This window comes from Saccopteryx leptura, chromosome 3 (genome assembly GCF_036850995.1).
Source record: "Saccopteryx leptura isolate mSacLep1 chromosome 3, mSacLep1_pri_phased_curated, whole genome shotgun sequence".
In the NCBI taxonomy this organism is placed as follows: domain Eukaryota; kingdom Metazoa; phylum Chordata; class Mammalia; order Chiroptera; family Emballonuridae; genus Saccopteryx; species Saccopteryx leptura.
Genome location: NC_089505.1, coordinates 338,533,825 through 338,556,115, shown reverse-complemented (window position 1 = coordinate 338,556,115; position 22,291 = coordinate 338,533,825). Strand labels below are relative to the sequence as shown.

At 41.8% G+C, this 22,291-nt stretch overlaps 1 protein-coding gene and 1 long non-coding RNA gene across 4 annotated transcripts in view; one reads left to right on the top strand and one right to left on the bottom strand.

The window, feature by feature from the left end:
* Nucleotides 1-22,291, bottom strand: part of GRHL2 (grainyhead like transcription factor 2) — a 171,729-nt gene that overhangs the window by 93,835 nt on the left and 55,603 nt on the right. For all 3 annotated transcript variants that reach the window (XM_066379250.1, XM_066379251.1, XM_066379252.1), the window contains exons 3-7: nucleotides 18,781-18,848; nucleotides 12,869-13,262; nucleotides 7,187-7,242; nucleotides 3,643-3,799; nucleotides 122-233 (exon numbers count right to left, since the gene is read on the bottom strand). In XM_066379250.1, coding sequence (XP_066235347.1) covers nucleotides 122-233; nucleotides 3,643-3,799; nucleotides 7,187-7,242; nucleotides 12,869-13,262; nucleotides 18,781-18,848 — 787 coding nt within the window. The remainder of the gene's footprint in view (nucleotides 1-121; nucleotides 234-3,642; nucleotides 3,800-7,186; nucleotides 7,243-12,868; nucleotides 13,263-18,780; nucleotides 18,849-22,291) is intronic.
* On the top strand, nucleotides 4,755-8,871 carry LOC136401286 (uncharacterized). Its single transcript, XR_010750493.1, has 3 exons — nucleotides 4,755-4,830; nucleotides 5,901-6,114; nucleotides 8,389-8,871. It is a non-coding gene; the product is annotated as an uncharacterized lncRNA (long non-coding RNA).

Here is a 22,291-nt window from a genome sequence, read left to right as displayed (position 1 = left end):
CCTGGCACAACACAAGAGCTAAGTGGGTCCTAGCTATGACTTCTGTGCTGAGCCCTCCTTTGCATTACGACAAACTTGTCAGTTTAGCAAAGTCCATTCTGGGAAGTCCAGGTCAACTTACCGATGTCGAGGACCCTCTGCTTGGCCGTGTGCTGCCGAGAGTGCCAGTACTTCCAGTACTTCAGCTGCTCATCCCGGTTTTTGTCTTCACTGAAGACCACCATCACCACGCTCTGCGGAGAGGAGAGGAGAAGAGGGGAGCTGTTCAGTGCTCAGTGCTGGGCACGGTCTCCAATTCTGGGAGTTCTACCAGAGCTATCTTTCTGTCGTGTTGCTTTTCCGGCTTTACAAAAACCCAGACAAGCTTGGTTATATGGTTTGTTTTGTTTTAAAATGAGCTTACTTAAGTGATGATCAGAAATGAGAACAGCACTTAGAAAACAAGAATCGTACATAATTTTTACTGTGAGTCACCAACAACCAGATTAACCAATTACCAGCAAACTGAATATTTTGTGAGGTGAGTAGGAATACCAAACGTTTTTTTTTTTCTTGTACTGAGAAAGAGCACATTTTTGAAATTTTGTTTCCTTAAACACAGAATCTGACATCAATTGTAAAGGAGCAAATATCTATGTCTGGCCTAATTAAGTGCCTCAGTCTGGAATACTAGATTAATGAGAAAAATACTAAAGTCATGGGAGGACTCAAAGATGAGTTCATGTTGATAAAGATAGTGTAAGCCACGGATATTTCATGAACCAAAAGATACAAGGTCAACAATGTTATTTATTTCAATATAATGTGACATACTTTAAAATGAGCTTAAGAAACTAATAAGAATTAAAAAAATCATTTTGGTTCTACATTATAAACAAAAAATACGTTAATTCACTGTCATTTAGACAATGAAGAAGGTATCAACAACAAACAAACAAATCCAAAGAACACTTTAATTCCGTTGTCAGGGATGTATGTGGCTCTTCCCTTCTCACTTCATATCCAAAATATTTCTTAGACATTTTCCTACTTTTCCAGAAGAATATTTCATTGACTTACATTCCTTTATAATTTCTCCTTTGTAGCATTTTACACATTTGCAGTTATTTACTTAATTATTTACAATTATTCAGTCAATGGCAATGCCTCCCTATTGACTTCAAACTCAACGAGGACAGGAACAGTGTGTCACTCGCCACAGGGGCCCTCGTGCCTGACAAATGGTAGATACTAAACACATGCTTGTGCCTGTGCAGTCAATTCAAAATCTGGCTTATTCCCAATGTACGTGCGAACACTTGTTACACAAGAAAACAGATGTTTATTTAAAAAAAACTAGTTTAGAAATATTTATCTGTTTATTTGAAATCACAAACAGTGTGCTCTTCAAAGGCATGGAGGTAAGAAGAAAGGCACCACTGTGCTGGTAGACCTATGAGCTTAGCCAGCTCTCCGTTTTTCTCCCTCCCACTTCTTCAAACTTCTCCATGTACATGTAAAAGTTTGCTGTTGTTTACTTCTGTCCGTTCTAAAATACAAAACACCTAAGACATTTTTTTTCCTAGCAAACAAATTAGCATAAGTAATGGCATATTCTTGGTATGGAAATCTATTTATTCAGTGATACAGAAAAAGGAAGTTTGTAACTGCTATTACGAAGTCTGTGGGCTTCAACTTAGAATGGGACACTGTGCTCGGAAATCAGCGACGTAGCTTCCAAGTGCCTCTTCTATCCTCAAGACTGCCTGCTCTCCCCGAGCCAAGAGTAAGGGGCGTCCGCTCGGAGGGCTGCAATCCTCCTCTCCCAGGGAGTTTGAGCCAAGAGCTTAAGAGAAGGAGTGCTCTTAATTTTAGCCAAAATGGAACAGAAGGAAATAAAACTTCCATATCGAATTATTCTCATGATTAAAATAAAGTAGAATTCTTAGAAAAGCACCTATATTCCAAACGATTGTCATGGCCTTAGGCTACTAACCTTCATCCTTCCTGGGTAATAATAATGATGTTAAGAAGGTGTATGTGAGTTACACATTTAGATGAAATCAGTCCTCTGCGCCACTCAACACAGTGCACCTTAGTGGTTAAGAGAATAGGTTCTGGAGTCTGACTGTCTGAGCTGTATCCTGGTTTCCTCACATTTTAGCTATGTAACCTTGGCTAATTACTCACTTCTACAAGGCCAAGTTTCTTCATTGCAATTTAAAAATAATAGTGAGTGCCTATTTCACAGAGTTGTTGTTAGTTTCAGATTAATTACTGTATGTACTTAACATTGTGCTGGGCACATAGAAGATATACTCAATAAATGTCGGTTGTTATTCTGCAGTTCTTGTTGTTGTTGTTATCCTCCACGATAGCCTTGACCACGGGTGGGAACGTACCAACTCCCTTGGCGGGCGCACAGCACAACAAAGACCTTTCTACTGGCGACGTGCTCAGCCTCGGGTGAGGCATTGGCTCCACACCTTCCCCTCACTCTCAACTGCTCTGCCTCCTGAACTCTGATCTGGTACTGGGACAGCCTTGAAGGAAGGCCTGCGGGATGGAGAAGTGAGCAACAACCCTTCCTTGTCTTTCCCACTAACACAAAGCCAGAAAACCCAGGTGATCAGAGACCACCACTGCAGTGATTCTACAGAAACCACCACTGCAGTGATTCTGCGGAAACCACCACTGCAGTGGTTCTACGGAAACCACCACTGCAGTGGTTCTACGGAAACCACCACTGCAGTGGTTCTACGGAAAGCTAGAGACAGGCCAGCCAGCCAGCCAGCAGGTGCCTGGAGACTGTTCTTTCTCTTCTACCTCATTTGTTACCTTGGATGGGAATCTGGGGTGGGGGCAAACCAGGGCTGTCCTGTGCAGTAGGCACACACCACAGCATTCCTCCTAGGGTGCTGGAGAGCATAGGAGGAAGTAGCTATGGATGAAATAAGGTGCGGTGGGCACCACGCACACACCACCATAGATCATTTTATAACAGGGCAAGGAAGTTCTTCAACCTCTTTTCAGAGCTCTGCTTTCCTTTTCAATAGAGGGGGATTATCAATTCCCTCCCTTCTTGGCAGTAGTGAGAATGCCAGAAGTTGGCAGGCTTCCAGGGCATTTTCATTTCCCACAAGTAGGACTAACGCTAATGAATGTGAAAATGCCTCCAAGTCACTCCTAGTAGGATCATATCATGCCTCATCCCTTGGCTCCTGAGTAAGCAAGTGGCTGCAGGTAGCTTTTAGACAAAGTTGCAAGGGGTCCAGGGACACAGGCAAATAGTCTCCTCCTTTACAGAAGAAAGCAGCAGCAAATATGTAGGAATATGTTCTGTCTCTCTGCCATCTACTTGAAAAAAACCGACTGACTGAAAACAACAACAGCTAGGTAGCACCCAGGCAATGAATGAAGCCAGAAAAATCCCTTGGATACAGTCAGAAAGCATGTTCCAACCACGTCCCTTCCCTGGGGTTTATTGGTTACTGATTAAAATGATAAACTGCAAGCCAATAAGTTCTCTTGCCCCAACTCTCTGACATTTGTTCTAGAATTATTTATTTTGGAATTGTTCTCATGCCCTTCCCATAAGGCTGTGAGGTAGCAATTGTATTCATCTGATCCCTCTGTGATTCACTGAAGAAATGCGGCCCATACCCTGACTTTGCTGATTGGGTGTCGGAAGCATTTGTTGTCTCCAGTTTCACTGAGCGTTATGGCATAAAACTGTCCCTTGTTGAGGTAGGTCATGGGGCCCTCCCCCTGCTTCTGACGGAGAGATTTGGTGGCTTCCAAGGTGTACTGAAACGTGCTACTGTGAACAGAAAACAAACAGTGGTCAGGTTCACCCACTTGGACATTACCGCCTTCCTGATCAATTTCATATTGATATCATTCTGTATGAATATTAACCAATATTTACTCTATTTCAGAGACAAAACACAGCATATGGAAAAAGAGATGAGACCAGACCAAAGGTCACTGCTATTCCAATGTATACAACATTCCTGATAGTGGCTCATAAACCAGATGGTTTAGAAGGGAAGAAAGTCCGTGATGCACCAAGACAATTGTGCAAGGCTGTGCTGGAGAATGTCTGCTAGGTCTTAGTGGGCAATAAGCAAGGCCTGAAGCTTAATAATTATAGAGTTTGCCACTTTGATACTAGCAACAAACCAATGTGTGAATGCTTTTGTTTAGTTCATGTATAAATATTTCACCTTTTTTTGTCTAACCTAGATATTGCAAATATATTCCACTTTTAAAAACTTCAAAATGTGAAAACCCCAAACTGAAGACATTTATTACCAAAAATCTAGTTCCAGAACAGAGTATTTTTGATTTTTTGTGTTTTGTTTGTTAAGCCTGCAAAAGATCTCATGACAATGTTGCTGCTCTAAATCAGGGGTGTGCAAACAGTGGTCCATGGGCCAAATCCAGCTCACATTCCATTGTTGTAAAGAAAATTTTATTGGAACACAGCCATGTTCATTCATTTATTGAATGTCTATGGCTGCTTTCTCACTGCATAGCAGAATTGCATAGCTGTGACAGCATAACATGCCAAATCTAAAATATTTACTATATCATCCATTACAGAAAAAAGTTTGCAAATTCTTGCTCTAAGAGATTTCTCAAATATTTTTAAAAATATTCTTTAACTTAAAAAAAAACAAAAACACGTTCCTGACTTTGAAAAAAAAATTAGTTGTTTAAAACAAGCAGCAGGTATGACTCATAATCTTTTTCTCTTTTTTTTTTTTTTCCTAAGTGAGAAGAGGGGAGGCAGAGAGACAGACTCCTGCACGCCCCCAGTCAGGATCCACCCCACAAGCCCAACAGGAGGTGATGCTCTGCCCATCTGGGGCGTTGCTCTGCTGCAATCGGAGCCATTCTAGCACATGAGGTGGAGGCCATGAAGCCATCCTCAGCGCCAGGCCAACTTTGCTCCAATGGAGCCTTGGCTGTGGGAGGGGAAGAGAGAGACAGAGAGAAAGGAGAGGAGGAAGGGTGGAGAAGCAGATGGGCGCTTCTTCAGTGTGCCCTGGCTGGAAATCGAACCTGGGACTTCCACATGCTGGGCCAATGCTCTACCACTGAGTCAACTGGCCAGAGCAAATCATAATCTTTTAACATGCCCATTCAGAAATATTTATCTCTGCTACATAGCAAGATAGCACACAGTGATGAACTAATAACAGACACTTTGTGTATTTTCTGGGTAAACAGAAGCTCCTCGTTGAGTCTACCTGTTTCTAAGCTCATAGAAATGGCCTACTTACAAGATTATGGGGGATTCTTGCTTTCTATGTTTACTTTTGCAATGTTTAATGTTTTTAAACTTTTATAATGTGAAAAAAATCTGAAGGACAAACTATATTCCTTTTACATAATAAACTAAACAAATTCCAGAATATTGAACCTTAGAACAAGGTGGGAAATAAATCATTCAAGACAGAATCAATTACCCTGTCATTTTGCCTGGAAAAAACAATTTCAATATAGTCATTGAATCATAAAATTTGAGCCCTGGACAGGATATTAAGAATCACCTAGACCAGTAGCTTGCAACTTGTCTAGGGCACAGATTGCTGGGGGGAAAAATGAAGAAAGCTGGTGTAACCTGTTCCCAGAAAAAAGCAAATATGAACATAAATGGTTTTGAACATAATTTAAAGAGATTTGTGTCCCCCAAGCCTATTCATAACAGAGGAGAAGAGCCACCTTCCAGATTCCACAGCTGAGAGTCTGAGAAACACTCACTCCACCAAACAATGGCAGCAACAGAAAGAGAAATCAGGTCAAGGACTAGTAGGTCATTGCTTCAGTGTTCTTCTCACTGACCTGACAGCTGATTATACAGTGAATTGGATTTATAGCATTTAAATTACATATGTGTTTCTATATACTAACAGGTGATGTGGAACTCTAGCATTCCTTCCTCTCCCCTCCCCACTCCACCAAATTCTGACGAGGATCATCTGGAAAAGATGACTGGGAGCCTGAGATTGGAGCAAGACCCTGAAGGACCAGGAGGATTTAAGTAGAAACGGAAACTAGAAGAGGACAATATATATAAAAGCAAAGAAGCAAGAAATAACTGGCTCATAGAGTGTCCTGACCACCTTCGTAAGGAATTTGTGTCTAACTCTTACCTGAAATGGTAAAATCACTAGTATTTTATAAATGTAAGAGATAAATTTATTTCTTGCCATTCTCTCCTGTCTTTAGACATGATCATAATCAAGGTCTCTGAACATCTATCTGGTCCTTCACCCTAAAATGTTCTAAATTCTCCTTTTTTTCCTGGAAAACTCCTGCTGGTAATCCTTCAAGATCCTGCTCTAATTCCACTTTCTATGAAGCTTTGCCTCCCACCTACACACTTCCCCACATACTGTGTAGGTCCTCTCAGTTTCCTGTTTATGCATCTCTGTAGCAAGACTCATCACTTAGTGCATGTATTGCAAATCTGACTATCACCAATTTTGTCTCCTCCAAAAGTCGATGGACCTTTTGTAAGGAGAGGTTATGTCTTATTCCTAATCCCCATCACATTGGCACATGGAAAGCACTGGAATGTGACCTGGCTGGTAGATCAGTGCAGAGTGGAATGGAAGGGGAAAGAAAATGTGGAGAGGGAGATCAGTTCTATTGCAATAGGTCAGGAGAAAATGAACAAGAGTCGGTTGGAAGGGACAGGACAGGTAGAACACAACATTCAGCTCTTGGCAGGTGCTGTGAAAGTGCAGCAGGAAGGCGGGCAGCCCCCTAAATTTCTAGAGTGGCGGTGGGGAAGATGGTGACATCATTAGCCACAACAGGAAATAAAAGCAGAAGGCCAGATGTAAAAGAAGTGGATAAGGGAGGAGAGGAGAGAAAAAGAAAGAGTATGAGCTCTATTATGCACACGTTGGCTTGGAGGCACATGAGTTCAGAGGAACACCCAAGAAAGGATGTCTAGTCAACAAGGACAAAGGTAGGATAGAGGCCTCAGAAAATTGGTCAAGGTTTGAATAGTAATTTAGAAGTCATTTGTATACAGAAAAGAATTGAACACAAAGAAAATCAGATTGTTCAATAAAAGTATACAAAGAAAAATGTTTAAAAGTATAACTTGGGGGTACATTTAAAGGTTTAAAAGTATAACTTGGGGGTACATCAATTCATCAGTTTCCAGGGGCATCTCCTGGTAACCTACCTTGATGTCTGGTCATACATGTATTCCTCAGCCCCAACAGAAGCACTCCGAAACTTCTACAAAATTTCAAAGTTATAGAAATTAAAACAAAGAAGTGAGTCATTATTATAAATAAATAAATAAAAATAAATGTATCCAAACTGTTTTATCCTCACTTTAGAAAAGAAAATTACATCTTTTTTGGTATTTTATTTTCAACTACAGTGAAAATAGTTACCATTTGTGCATAGAATTCACATTTCACTTGCACAATGAGAACTACACTCAACAAAATGAATTTTGTACTCTGTATTATTCACGAGTGTACTTCAAGTGTTCGCAGGTATCGGGAACTGTTTCCTCAAACATATAAAACATCTCTTCCATTGTCTATTATCTCTAATTCTTATCCAAAAGTCACAGATTCTGAGTTAGGGGAATACTACTTACAGAGAGGACACATATTACAGTGCAAGCATTATAGTAGCGTGGTTTGAAGCATAGTTTCTAGAACAAGACTCTCTAGGGTGAAGTTTTAGCTCTTTTGCCTATCTGTGTAAACTAAGGCAAGTGTCATATTTTCTCCAACTGTAAAATGCCTACTTATAGTGATTATAAGGATTAAATGTATGAATAAAGTACAATAAGAACAGTGCTTAGTACATAATAAGCATTATATATGTGTATTAGATTCTACCACACAGTACCAGCCTGACCATATTCAGTGCCTTTCTCTAAGATATTCATTATCACAATATTGTAAAAGGAAGTTTTAGGGAAAACTCTAAGTCATAATATTACATGTAAAGAAGCTTGGGTTCAGAAACATTCATTTGTTGTATATTTAGTGCAAGTACTATGCCATTTGCTACATTTTAGAAATTTTTCAAAAACAGATTCATAAATGCCCTCTCAATACTAAAATAAATAGAATATTGATATAAAAGCACTTTGTTGACCTCGCAATGCCTGGTCCTTCCACTATGACCTTTTTTCAAATGTTTCTTTTTAAGAAATAACTTTTCTATTTCTCATTTCTCTGCTATAAACTTCCATTCTTTGACCAGTTGTTTAAGGGTTTCCTTCTCAGGAAAGGGATACTCACAGCCATTTTTTCAAACTTTGTTCACAATCCCTAATCACCATCTCTAGAATTTAGTGTACCCTTATATCTTAATTTATATGTATATACTTATGATCTTTATTTTAACTCAATCTTATAGATTCCTTGGATCAAAGAAGATTGTTTGCCCTTCAAAGTTTACCCAGATGCATCCCAGGAACATTGCACAAATGCCTTTGACTTGTTCAATAATCAAGACATAGAACCAAGGATTTAGACTTAAGTTTCTTTTATAATTAATCAATCAGCAAAGCATTCAATGGGAATTTTCTGGGGCTTCACCATCTTCTTGGTGCCAGGAGAAATATAGAAAAACTAAAAGACATTGTCCTGTTCTCTAAGAGATAAATATTGGTAGAGCTGTGTAAATTAACATGAAAAACAATAACAAAAGAAACAAAAATATAGCAAATAACTATATATGAAAGTCTATGTTGAATTTTTCATTCATTCATGGAGGTGGAAAAGCACAGAATGGAAATTGCCAGTAAGAAAAGATCACCAATGACAGAAAGATTTCATGGAGATTGTCAAGTTTGCTCTGACCCTTGAATAGCAAAGAGAATCTGGATTAACTGAAGACACTGAAAGAAAGTAATCCAGGTGAGAGAGAACTGCCATGATTCAAGACTAATCCCATGATGGGTACAGATGTGGTACGGACATGGGGTCAAGTACACAGATCTTCCCTGATTGCGAAGGGAGGACTTGAAAATCTGGGTTTGCACGGCCCAATAGAGTAGCCACTACTCAAATGTGCTCAAGTTGATTAGAATTGAATAAAATTAAACCATTTACTTCCTCAGTCAACCAGCCACATTTTAAATACTAAATTGATACATGCAGCTAGTGACTACCATATGGGATAGCATAAAAGAAAATTCCCATTGTCACAGAAAGCTCTATTAGACAGGGCTGATTTATGAAAAGGTTTTATACTTAGTATAGTTAAGAATTAGGAAATTTTGGAGTAGAAGGGCAGCATGATGAAAAAGGCATTAGGAAGTATTTTAGCGATAAAGAAGATACATTTCCAAAGTCTGCTTTGAAGAAATATGCAGTAACCTGAAAACAACACACGGTGACCCAGTATTAATAAACATGGCCTTGAATCAGTATTAATAAACATGGCCTTGAATAAATTTATTGTCCATGCCATAGAACTTTGCAGCCTGAGGAGCCCACTAAAATGTATTGGACTTATAAACTCTGTGATTCTATTCCCACAGGTGATGTGAGAAGGTGCAACTCAGAGAGACTGTCTTATGTGCTGACTGAAATAAAGAATCTTACTCAAGCCCTGGTCGGTTTGCTCAGTGGTAGAGCGTCGGCCTGGCGTGCAAGGGGTCCCAGGTTCGATTCCCGGCCAGGGCACACAGGAGAAGCGCCCATCTGCTTCTCCACCCCTCCCCCTCTCCTTCCTCTCTGTCTCTCTCTTCCCCTCCCACAGCGAGGCTCCATTGGAGCAAAAATGGCCCGGGCGCTGGGGATGGCTCCTTGGCCTCTGCCCCAGGCACTAGAGTGGCTCTGGTCGCAACAGAGCGACGCCCTGGAGGGGCAGAGCTTCGCCCCTGGTGGGCGTGCCGGGTGGATCCCGGTCGGGCGCATGCGGGAGTCTGTCTGACTGTCTCTCCCCGTTTCCAGCTTCGGGGAAAAAAAAAAAAAGAATCTTACTCCAGTAACTATGAGTGCGTGTGAATAAGAACCAGAAAAAATAGTTGCTATGTGTTAGACACAGAGTTACTGTTTTCAAGTTTAAAATGTTTTTCTTAATTCTGTTACATTATCTTTATAATATTAAAAAATTAAATGTAAAGTCCACACTTGAAAAATTCCACAATCCTTTTTGAGCTCTGATCACATTGATAGGTCACATGGCCCTAAATGATTCCTTACGAAGAATTAGACCAAAATGCTTGGACTATTCTGATTACAGTTACCAAGTTTTTACAATTGTTTGGAAACATTTTGATATAATTTTTAGGATGCCCAAGGCAGGCAGACAGCCAACATCACCATACCTTACTGTGATTTGATGTAGTTCATCTATATGTTTCTTAATCATTTGGACCAAACTACCCCTTTCCTGATACCACCACACTCACAGGCACCCCCTTCTCCCACACACACACAAAAATGAATCTATCTCTAATACCAAATAAAACCTGCTAATTCAACAAGTGCCCTAAACATTTTAATAACATTCCAAAAGAGAAGTACTAGACTTTAGACAAATTTTCCTTAGTAAAATTTACTTGGTGAAGTTACTGAGCTTACCTAATAATAACCTGTTGGCAATGCCACGGCTAAAGATCATAATGGAGCATTCCATTTAATTAACATCAGATTGAAATATGCAATGGAAACACTGATTTCCAAGACTAGGAGAGCAGCTGAAATATTCCAAATATCCCAAATTCAGTGGGAATAATCTTCATATTTAGTTTCTGGTTACTTTTTAATGCACCTCAAAATAAAACCCCAAATACAATAGCTTCCTTTCACAAGCCTCCTTATCTACAGCACAAACAGAACTGATAACACATCCCCCAAATAGCATGATGGTTTCGTTGACATTGGACCACGTCCACGGACTCTTTTGTGACTAATGGAATATTTCTACACCATGTAAGAAAAACATCAGTGGCAAAACTTTAGTGAAAAGGCATGTACTTCATATTCCCATGTAGAGTGATTTGCTTTTTCTAAGGAAACACCCCTGATGGCCTGAGGGAAAATCAAATATCAATACTACCAAAGACCCTACGAGATTCCTTGCTCAGTTAAAAAATAAATTAAATTTAAAAAAAGAAATAAAAAGTCTGCTGATTATTTTAAGCAATCCAGCATAGGAAGCTAAGGATACTAACTTTAAAACAATGTTTTTTATTGTAAAAATACTAAAAGTTTGATTGTAAAGCTACGAGAACCCAAGAAATAAGATGGCCTCTTTAGAACAGGGAATTTATCAAGTCTCACTCTCGCATTCGGATTTCCTGGCATACACAGCAGGTGCTCAGGAAAGGCTTGAGCGGGGAATGAGAGCTGCTAGTGCGCCTGTCCACCCTGACTTCCTACCAACACAGCCGGGAGCTAGTCCCTTCGTTCCTCTTCTCTTCATATGAAGGATAAAAAATAACTACAAAGATAAAAATAAAGCACTTAGATTTAAAAAATAAAATGCATGGTTGAGTCATTTTCTTAAGCAATGGAACTGCTGAGATGAGAAGGTTCCATACACTTTCTCTGGGAGTATAAAGGCCAGGTTAAGGCCATATGTTCAGGAGGAGATAGCCTGTGAGGAGTCCTCTCTCTCCCACCTACCGCAGAATGACCATGGGCACACTGACACTCTCCGTGCCTTGGTTTCCTCATCTGACAAATAGAGATGACAATAATAGTACCAACCTCATAGGGTTTTTGTGAGATTAAATGGGTATATACCACTTAGAAAGATTCCCAGTACAGAGCGCTACTTAAATGTTTATTATTTTTAAATATTATTATGTAGGGGTACAATCTCAACCACAGGTTAATGGCATTTTGTCCCTATGGCAACTACGTGGGCGGCAAGATTCATGTGTTTGGCATGCTGCCACCACACTCGCTCTCGTTAGGAAGTTAAGAAACCACATATCTGCCCCCTTTGCCATTGTCTTTTATTGGCCCAGGTGGGTCGAAAAAAATGGGAAGACAAACGACCATCATCTCAAATGCAGAGGCATTGCATCTAAATATTGAAGAAGCTGATCTGAACCAATAAAAAATAAACACATTGTATATTCTGGGTCAAAAACTAAAGAGATGATCCACAATTATATCAGCGACTGATGATATATATCATAAATTATGATGTATACTTATCATGAAATACTACTTAGCAGTTTTAAAAAACTGTTAACACAAGCAATAACATAGGTGAATCTCAAAAAGATTATGCTAAGTGAAATAAGACAACATAGAAGACTATATACTCTATTATCCATCTGTATAAAATTTTAGAACAAGCAAAACTATAGTGACAGAAGGCAGATTCATGCTTGTCGAGAGCAGGGGAGACGAGAGGGCTTCCCGTGCAAGGGAAACCAAGAAAACTTCTAGGATGAAGGGGCTGTTTTATTGAGTCTGAGGCTGGTTACACATCTGAATACAAGACCAACCATTTCAAACTGTGCCCTTAAACTATGAGACTTTAAAACACACAAGCAAGCAAAGAGCATTGTTTCTGTGAACTCGATGGCACATGGGAAGAATATGTCGTCTCTCTAAGGTACAAAGTACACATACACGCACTTGATTATCAAAAATACAAACTCTTTCTTGCGTATTCAATATGCGATTTTAAGGTTAAAACTAAAACAAAGGAATCTGTATCTAACAGTCAAAAAAAATATTCCTCCACACACCTGGACCAACGGTTTATTAAAGCCTGCTTACAATGAACAATACAAACTCATTTTAAAAAGTAACTGTAAACTCACAGTTTAATTCATTTATCTCACTTAAAAAGTAAATAGAGGGGGAAAAAAATGTAAGCTGGGGGTTCTGGATTTAAGTTCTTGCTAAGAGCAGGGACTCACCTCAGTGGTTCCGTCTTTGAAGCTCTCGCTGTAAGTGCTGTCCGGGGTGCTGCGCTGGTCATCCTTGAGGTAGGTGCCGTGGCTGGCCATGGCGGGCACGCCATACTGAGTCTGTTCAAAGATAACCACACGCTGCTCCTCGCCATCTCCCCGGGGATAGTGCACGGGCGGGGCCATGAAGACCGGTGTGAAATCTTCGGCTTTCACCACCGTGATTCCTGACACGGGCACGACCGCAGGGCTCTCGGGGACGTTGGCGCCGTACTGTTCCCGTTTGGAATTCTCCAGGTGGTCTTGATTTAGGGAAAGGTTCACTGGGACAGTCTTTAGGACCTGCACTCGGTTTTCTCCTCCACTCAAATTACTCTGGGCTTCACTGGTGCCAAGACAGTTTCTGTGTGTTTAAACCCACCCCGCAATATGATAGAATTAGAAAAATCACCCGTTTGCAACTCTAAAAAAAAAAATAATAATAACTGATGCAGACAATAATAAGTAGACGTGAATGTGTAATAATCAGAGGAAAGGCTGGTGGTGAAGTTTACAGTGGGGTGCAGTGGGTCTTTGCATCACTAGAAGTAGAACAACTACATGTGTACCTCATGATATCATGCAATCAGCCCCATCCTGAAAGTGCTATTACAAAAAGAAATCAAATAAAATTGACTTTAAATCTAAGCAAGGCTTTATATCTAACTTCCAGCTCTCAAGAAACAGAGGAGCAGGTAGAAAGACTTAGCATCAAAAGAAGCAATCAGACAAGCCAGAGCGCTGCACACCTGACTGACGTGGTTTTTCCAGTAAGTCAGAGGCATGGGAAAGGGACGGCAGTGCAGGCTTGTTCTAGACTGACAGAGATTTAAAAGGCATACAGTCAAATATGATGAGCAGATCTTGTTTGGATCTGGATCTGAACAAACCAAAATGGCATTTATGAACCAATGGGATTTTTGAGGCAATGGAATAGGGACTGGGATTTCGGCGATATTAAGGAAATGTGTTGATTTAGTTAGGTGTGCTAAAGATTTTGAGATTATGTAATAAAATGTCCTGGAGTTTTGGGGGTTTTTTTTTGTTTTTTGTTTTTTTTAGAGATATAAACCAGAAGTAGTTAAAGGTAAAATGATATGATGTCAGGGATTTATTTTAAATCCTATTGCAATTAAATAAAAAAGAAAAGGAAGGAAAAAGAAAAGGTAGAGATGAAGCAGGAATAACAAAATGTTGTCACTGCTGAACCTGGAGCGTGGGATGGTCAGGGAGGGTCACCCTGCTGTCCCCTCTACTTCTTTCTATGTTTGGAAACTTTCAAAGGGACATATTTTTTAAAAGCTATTTTTTAAAAAAAATTTTGTTTTTAGGAAATTAAATTTAAAGGGGTGATATTGATCAATAAGAGTAGAGAGGTTTCAGGTAAACATTTCTATAGAATTTGAACTATTGCTGATGTTGTATTTCACACATAAAAAGCTTTTTTAAAAAAGGCAGGAGGAGAACCAGCATGGTAATTAGAGGGGGGTAGGAAAGATAGTTTTCACTTTATTGTGGGCTAAGCTAAAATTTAGAAATTGTGGGAAGAGTAAGAAGGGATAACAGAGGGAAGGGGAAACAAGAGGGGAAGGCATTAAAGAAGGTGAAGGGATTAGTCAAATTATATATATATACATGACACATAGAATCAGACAACGGGGTTGGCCAGCCACAGGGAGGAGGGGCAGAAGTAGGAGGGGGACGGGACAGAGGGGGTGAGTCAAGGGTGGAAAGAGACTGTGACATGGTGTGAGGTGTAGAGGGTGTTATATTGAGTGGGACACTTGAAACCATGTCAACACAATAAATTAAACTTTCATTTTAAAAAATAAAATATTTCCACTACATTAAGAAATAACCAGAGCTCACCGATAGCCTTCGCACTGAATTACTTTTGGGGCTTAAGGAAGTGGTATAACTGGGCTTATGTAAAACAAGATCTCTCAGATCCCAGACCTCCCGGCTGGTACAAAGAGAAAGGAAAGGATTTAGAAAATTAATTCTTGCCAGGCTAGGATGAAATATCTCCATTTACACTAAAGAATTCTGGGAGACAGAGAAGCAAAGAGAGCTTTGTTCATTTAAGATTATTGTTGACAGCAAATGATTTTACTATCAAAGACCCTGTGGTCAATAAAATTTGGGGCCATCTCTTACTACAGATAGCTTGATATAGAACAGGGGTCCCCAAACTACGGCCCGCGGGCCGCATGCGGCCCCCTGAGGCCATTTATCCGGCCCCCGTCGCACTTCCAGAAGAGGCACCTCTTTCATTGGTGGTTAGTGAGAGGAGCATAGTTCCCATTGAAATACTGGTCAGTTTCTTGATTTAAATTTACTTGTTCTTTATTTTAAATATTGTATTTGATCCCATTTTGTTTTTTTACTTTAAAATAAGATATGTGCAGTGTGCATAGGGATTTGTTCATAGTTTTTTTTATAGTCCGGCCCTCCAACGGTCTGAGACAGTGAACTGGCCCCCTGTGTAAAAAGTTTGGGGACCCCTGATATAGAGAGATATAGCTTGACAGAGAGAGAAGGTACATGTCTTGCCTGGAGCCCTGTCTCCAACGTCTCCTTCTCTCAACTGGCATGTTCTTTCTAGGGCTAACTGGCATCTCTCATGCAGAGAAATACTCTAATAAAATTGGTTCTTCCAAAAACTGAGCTCTCCTGGCTTCTCTGAAGGAAGTCTATTAGCTTCTGAGCTTGCCTAACTCTCAGGAAGGACTTGGTAGGTAATTCAGCTTTGATTTTTCAGATAAAACTTCAAAGTGAAGCTTGGGGAAAGCACGGCTCTCACATGAACAAAGCCCACAGAAAAGCACCTACACTTCTCTGAGTCTGTCACAGATCTGCAGGAATCATTCTAGAAAATAATCCTCTAAAGAATAAAATCGCAAGTCTACAGACTTGCTGGCTTTAAGTAATAACCTGCTTTCATGGCCAAATCAATCAGTGAGTCTGTGTATAGGACACAGTGAAAATTTAGAAATGATGTTTAATCTGAATCCAGTTTAGCGGGAGGATGCCAAAACCCAGACCACCCATTTATATCAGCATTTCCTAAACCCCATTATTTAGAACGTTTGCATGGAATGTTAATAGATGTTCCTCAAAGAAAAAGAGTCCATGATAAAATCAGTATTAAAAAAAAAAAAGAAAAGAAAAACACATTGCCATAACAAGACCACCCTGGTGGGTCACAAACATCATGAACATAGTAAAGGCCCTCAGATGTTCCTTCACCTGTAACTAACTGTAACCCAGAATTTCTGCAACTCATTTTACTCCAGACCCTTTTGTGAAAAGTTAACCATTAGTACTTGTGAATAATGTTCTGCAAGTTGGGTATAGAAAGAAGTGTTGGTCTACATTTATTAGCTACCAAAGCAATTACCCAGTTTCCACTCCTCTGGGCTTTGAACTAACAGTTTTAATGGCTTTGCCAGTATTCCAAGTTAACTAACTCCTTTACAGTTAAGCATCTACTTTAGTCCAAATTCCTTAATTCTCTAATTCATGTATGCCTGAATTCTAAACTAGAAACCTAAGTTGAAAGATTTTTGGTGTTCTTAAAAACAAACTATATAGTTGTAAAAACCTAATTGAATTGTTATTATATGACGAGGAAATAATAGACTCAGTGCTGTCCTGTAATGTGTAACTAGGCCCCTGTAGAGAGCAGTACTGGCCTTAGAGCTGATGCTGGGCAACTGCAGAGAGACATCCAAAGATATGGATGATTAGAACAAAGTAAGAATTATTGTGAGATACTGACTTACCTGCAATATAATTCAAAATTGAACCAAATACTATACTATGAGAAAAAAAATACAATGCAAAGAATTGTACGTTGAATATATTTTTAAAAACATTTTTGGATTATGTCATTGAAATTCTATTTTTCAAAGAAGCAACTTCTGTATAAAAGCAGTTGTAATGATATCATGTTAGCACATGGCACCTTAATTAATAAATATACCGCAGATCAAATGATATCCTTTCAAATTACATTCAACCAGAGTCTACTAAGTCATAATTAGTCTATACAAGGTGGTTTTGTCTATACCTCCCTGCCAGCTTTTTTTAAAGGCACTCCATTGAAATCACAAAAAATAACCATTAAAATACAATGAGCGACTGTCACTCCTTAATGGTGTTTTAAGAGATGCTTTAATAAAACGTGGTTTCTTTTGTCTGTTAGGATGCAGAGAGAGTACACATCTTGGACTAATTTTCTCCCTAATCCCTGTATGACTGTAGACACAGGACTTAGCAGACAGCATAGACTTAGTTTAACAACTAGTGATTCGATGGAGGAAAAATCACAGGACCTAAAGTGTGTCAGTCTCTTTCTCTCTGTCACCATTACTACCAACTACGGCCAGGGCCCAGGGCAATGTGGCGCATCAGAAAATCCCTGTGGAACTGCAAATCAGATGCAGCTAGCCTCAATCTTCAGCTGGGGTGTACCTAGGAGGTGATGCACAGCCTAGGGCTGCTGGTGGATCGGTGGCCACCACTGCCAGTCACATAATAAGATCATAATGTCACAAGCAGTTCCTATCAAGGCCAGGTAAGCTTCTAACATATGAGATAGCAGAAGATTTCATTTCTCCTGGCTTCATAGTTCCATTGCAACAAAAAACTTCAATAGAAAAAAGGTGTGGCATCTCCATCCTTCTGCAGGGGAAGAATGTACCTGTCAAGTTTGGAAGAAGTAGCTGAGCACGGTGGCTCAGTCCCTTCCCGTTTCTTCTGTATGTCCGGATCATCGTGGCCAAATAGGAGGGCCACCCAGTCACCCCTGACACACCACAAGTGGTCTGTCCCTCCAGGGAGGCCTGAAGTACTGCCAGGGACTAGATGAGTATGCATTATCTAAGGCAAGACTGAAATGTTGTTACAAATTGTGGATTCAAAATCACATTTCTAATTGCCTTTATCTGAAATAAAACTGGTTTTTTTTTTCCTTTTTAATTTCAATCTGTCAGTGTCATGCTTTTCAATTGGTTCTAATTTCAAGGTTGCAGGACGGGAGTGTTACATAATGATCTCCTAACATTTTTCCTTCCCCTGCACCCTGACAGTGTCCACTGCTACCTAGCGCTGCCTCTCTGGCTGAGACAGCCCTGCTTCTTGCTTATCCTTAGCAAAAGCAAGCTCAAAATGTCCTATCCTCTCTGGCCCTGGCCAGTTGGCTCAGCGGTGGAGCGTTGGCCCTGCGTGTGGAAGTCTGGGGTTCCATTCCTGGTCAGGGCACACAAGAGAAGCACCCATCTGCTTCTCCACCCTTCCTCTCTAATCTCTCTCTTCCCCTCCCGCAGCCAACACTCCATTGGAGCAAAGTTGGCCCCAGCACTGAGAATGGCCGTAATGGAGCAACGCCCCAGATGGGCAAAGCGTTGCCCCCAGGTGGGCATGCCGAGTGAATCCAGGTCAGGCGCATGCGGGAGCCTGACTGCCTGCCCACTTCTAACTTCAGAAAAATACCCCCCCGCCAAAAAAAAAGCCCTATCCCCTTAAGAGCCTGATTTCAGTTATATAGCTGTGAGATGGACAGAAAAATTCACCCAGCACCAAGCTGTCTTGCCAGCATACCACCATTAACTGTGAGGATTATCAGCCTGCTGGTGTAGGGATATTAAGAGCCTTCTGGTGACCCTTTGGATGCATACCCAAAAAAATACAACTTTCTCTCCCTACTGAAAGATCCTGTTTTGGTCCCGACTCCACAAGACAGATTGAGGAGGCTATGCTTCTTAACCCCACCTCCTCTCAAGGATAAAAATTATAGTTTAATACTGTTGTTTAAAAATACATAGAGAGAACAGGAGTTATTTTGGAAACCAGGTATATTCCTTTACATAACACCATACCTTTTGTCCTGATCTTCTTGGCTGTCACTTGTTTTGCTTACAGACAGCAGCCTCTTGTCTCGAGGAACCTGGAAACATCAGCAACCATCAGTGAGACTTACACAGATGCCACTGTGACCATGTGCAGAGCTAGACACCAGCATAAGCAAAAAAAAACCTGAAACGGGACGTTCTCCAGAAGAAGGTGGCAGATTTGCTATAGCCAGGAGATGGTTAAAGGTTAAGTAGGTGCAGTGTCCACGGACCAAATACAAAGGGTGATGCCACATGGACGGCTACCACAATCATGACTCTGCTGTGCACTGCTGACACGGGCACCTGCCCCGGCCGGAGCAGCTCCCGAGCCCTCCCCGCCTTGGGAGGAGATGAGAGAAAGGGACACGATAAATGAAGGCTGGACCCGGACATCTGTGCCCTAGAGCAGATAGAAAACACCTTGGAGTTACAACAAGCATCCTGTTAAGCAGCAGGGACTGGCCCTCGACTGTGATGAGGGCCGGCAGTTGCAGACATAAAGAGAAGCAAACCTGGCCCGGGGCTGTCCTGTCCAGTGAGGGAGCAGCGTCCGGTATACCTGGACCACCCTTCACCCACCCTCTCTGCGTAGTTCAGAGATTTACTGCCACAGTTTTTCTGTTAATACACTTCACAGGCACAATGCCAACACACAGCCTGAAAGACTGGCCCCTCCCCCAGCACTGTTTCTGACCATCATCTGATCATCCCGCTGCCGCTCGGACTATTTGCACAGCTCTGCCACGGTTTTCAAACTGGTAAACAGCAAGTTTGAATTTCTTTGGTTGGTTGGATAATTTGGGGGTTTTTGTTTTGTTTTGCTCTCGCTAGATATTTAGATCTTCCTTCTAGCCAAACTCCCCTGCTTCAAAAATGCAGTCTTCACTGTGTTGACATAAAAGAGCCTGTAGAAGAAGCATTTCTCTTCTGAATTCCCTAGCAATTCTTACGGTTTCCACTTACCTGAATATATGTGCAGGCCCGGCCCGCTGAGCTACAGACACAGCACAGCAGGATAGCAAAGTCAAGACCTAGACTGGATTGTCTGGGTTCGAATCTCCAGCTCCACCACTAATTAACTCTGCCTCACTTTCCTTTTCTAAGAACAGGCTTAACAGTAGTTTTATACAGGGTTTTTAGTAAAGTTAAATGAGTTCATTTTTAAAACTCATTTAGATTTTATGGTACTTTCTATGTGTTTGTTAAATAAAATAAAATAAACCAATTTAAGTCCTTCACTCACATGTCAACATTGAGGGTCTACAATGTTCTGGGCATCACCAAGTGCTAGATAGAAATGAAATGAATAAAACATTGCCCCTCTCACCTACTGAAGATGACATATAAGCATAACATCTCAATACCCAGCACACCCATGTTCACAACAGCACTATTCTCAATAGCTAAAAGGTGAAAACAACCAAAATGTCCATCTACAGATGAATGGATAAACAGAATAGGATAGACACACACAATGGAATATTATTCAGCCTTGAATGTGAAATTCTGATACACGCTATAATAAGAATGAGCCTAAAGACATCACATTAAGTCTCTTGTGATCAAACCCATACACTTCTTTCTGAATGCCTGCCTCCTGGTCCAGCCTCCAACATCTCTGCCTGGACTGCTGCCTTTTCACTGGTCCCTTCATCTAGTCCCTGCAAATCCATTCCAGATCCACTAAGAAGATCCAGAGTGACCTTAAAACGGCAAGGCTGGTCCTATTACACTCGCACATTACACTCTTCCATGCTTCCTACCCATTACTCTCAGGAACGTGGCATCCAGGAAGTTTCCCCCCTCACCCTGGGATGCCCCCATCCCTGCCGCGTGCACGGCCACACTGCACCTGCCCCCATCCCTGCCGCGTGCACGTCCACACTGCACCTGCCCCCATCCCCGCCGCGTGCACGGCCACGCTGCACCTGCCCCCATCCCCGCCGCGTGCACGGCCACGCTGCACCTGCCCCCATCCCCGCCGCGTGCACGGCCACGCTGCACCTGCCCCCATCCCCGCCGCGTGCACGGCCACACTACACCTGCCCCCATCCCTGCCGCGTGCACGGCCACACTACACCTGCCCCCATCCCTGCCGCGTGCACGGCCACGCTGCACCTGCCCCCATCCCCGCCGCGTGCACGGCCACGCTGCACCTGCCCCCATCCCCGCCGCGTGCACGGCCACGCTGCACCTGCCCCCATCCCCGCCGCGTGCACGGCCACACTGCACCTCTGACCGTGCAACGCTTCTCTCACAGCAGGGTCTGCAAGACTCTGCTGAGCACCCCCCCATCCCTGCCCACCCTGCCCATGCCTTCTCCAGGCTAATTTGTGGACTTCAAGTCCAATCTAAATATCCGTATCTGAGATTAGACTACAATCTCCATGAGCATTCAGGTTCTGCATGGTTTTGTCCCAAGTGCCGAGAATGTAGCAGGCCCTCACAAAATACTTGTTGATAGAATGAATGAGTCAATCAGAATAGCCTAGAAAAGGCAGGCCCCAAGTAGTAGAAGAAATAGGGATTTTAAACTCTAAAACATATTAGCAACTCCCAAAGACTTGTGGAAGTGAATGTTGCTATTGACAAAATGCATTGATGAGAGTTCTTTTTTTTTTTTTTAAGTGAGAGGAGGGGAGATAGAGAGACATACTTCCACATGCGCCCAGACTGCGATTTACTAGGCAACCCCTGTCTGGGGCCGATGCTCGCATCAACTGAGTTATCCTCAGCACCTGAGGCCAAGGCTAGGACCAAATGAGCCATTGGCTGCCTGACCTGTGGTGGCGCAGTGGATCAGGTGTCAACCTGGAATGCTGAGGTCGCAGGTTCAAAGCCCTGGGCTTGCCCGGTCAAGGCACATATGGGAGTTGATGCTTCTTGCTCCTCCCCCTTCCCCTTCTCTCTCTCCCTCTGTCTCCTCTAAAATGAATAAATGAATAAAAATAATTTTAAAAATAAAAACAAATGAGCCATTGGCTGTAGGAGAGGAAGAGAGAAAGAGTGGGAGAGGGAGGGGAGAGAAGCAGATGGTCACTTCTCATATATGCCTTGACAAGAGATCAAACCTGGAACACCCGTCTGCTGGGTCGATGCTCTATTCACTGAGTGAACCAGCCAGCACAAGAGTTCTGAGCAGACTGTCTGTCTACAGTGTAGGAAACAACACAACAGAGACCATTATTAACTTTGTGTCTGCTCTCATCTGGGCCACTTTAAACCATGTATATACCTTTAGCCTCCCAAAGACTGTCCTCCACAGGGAATCCGGGACCTCTGAACTCAGGCCTCTCTCTTGAATCAGGACCCACATTACCATTTTTATCAAACACCCTCATCCCTATCTGGACATTTTACAAACACATCAAACTCAACTTACAAGTATCTTTCTCCCCAAAGCTTTCTTCTGTACTCCCCACCTTGGTTAATTCAGGAATCATCGTACACACGTCGCTCCCAGTTATGGGGTTCCCCCACCACCTCTCTCTCACAC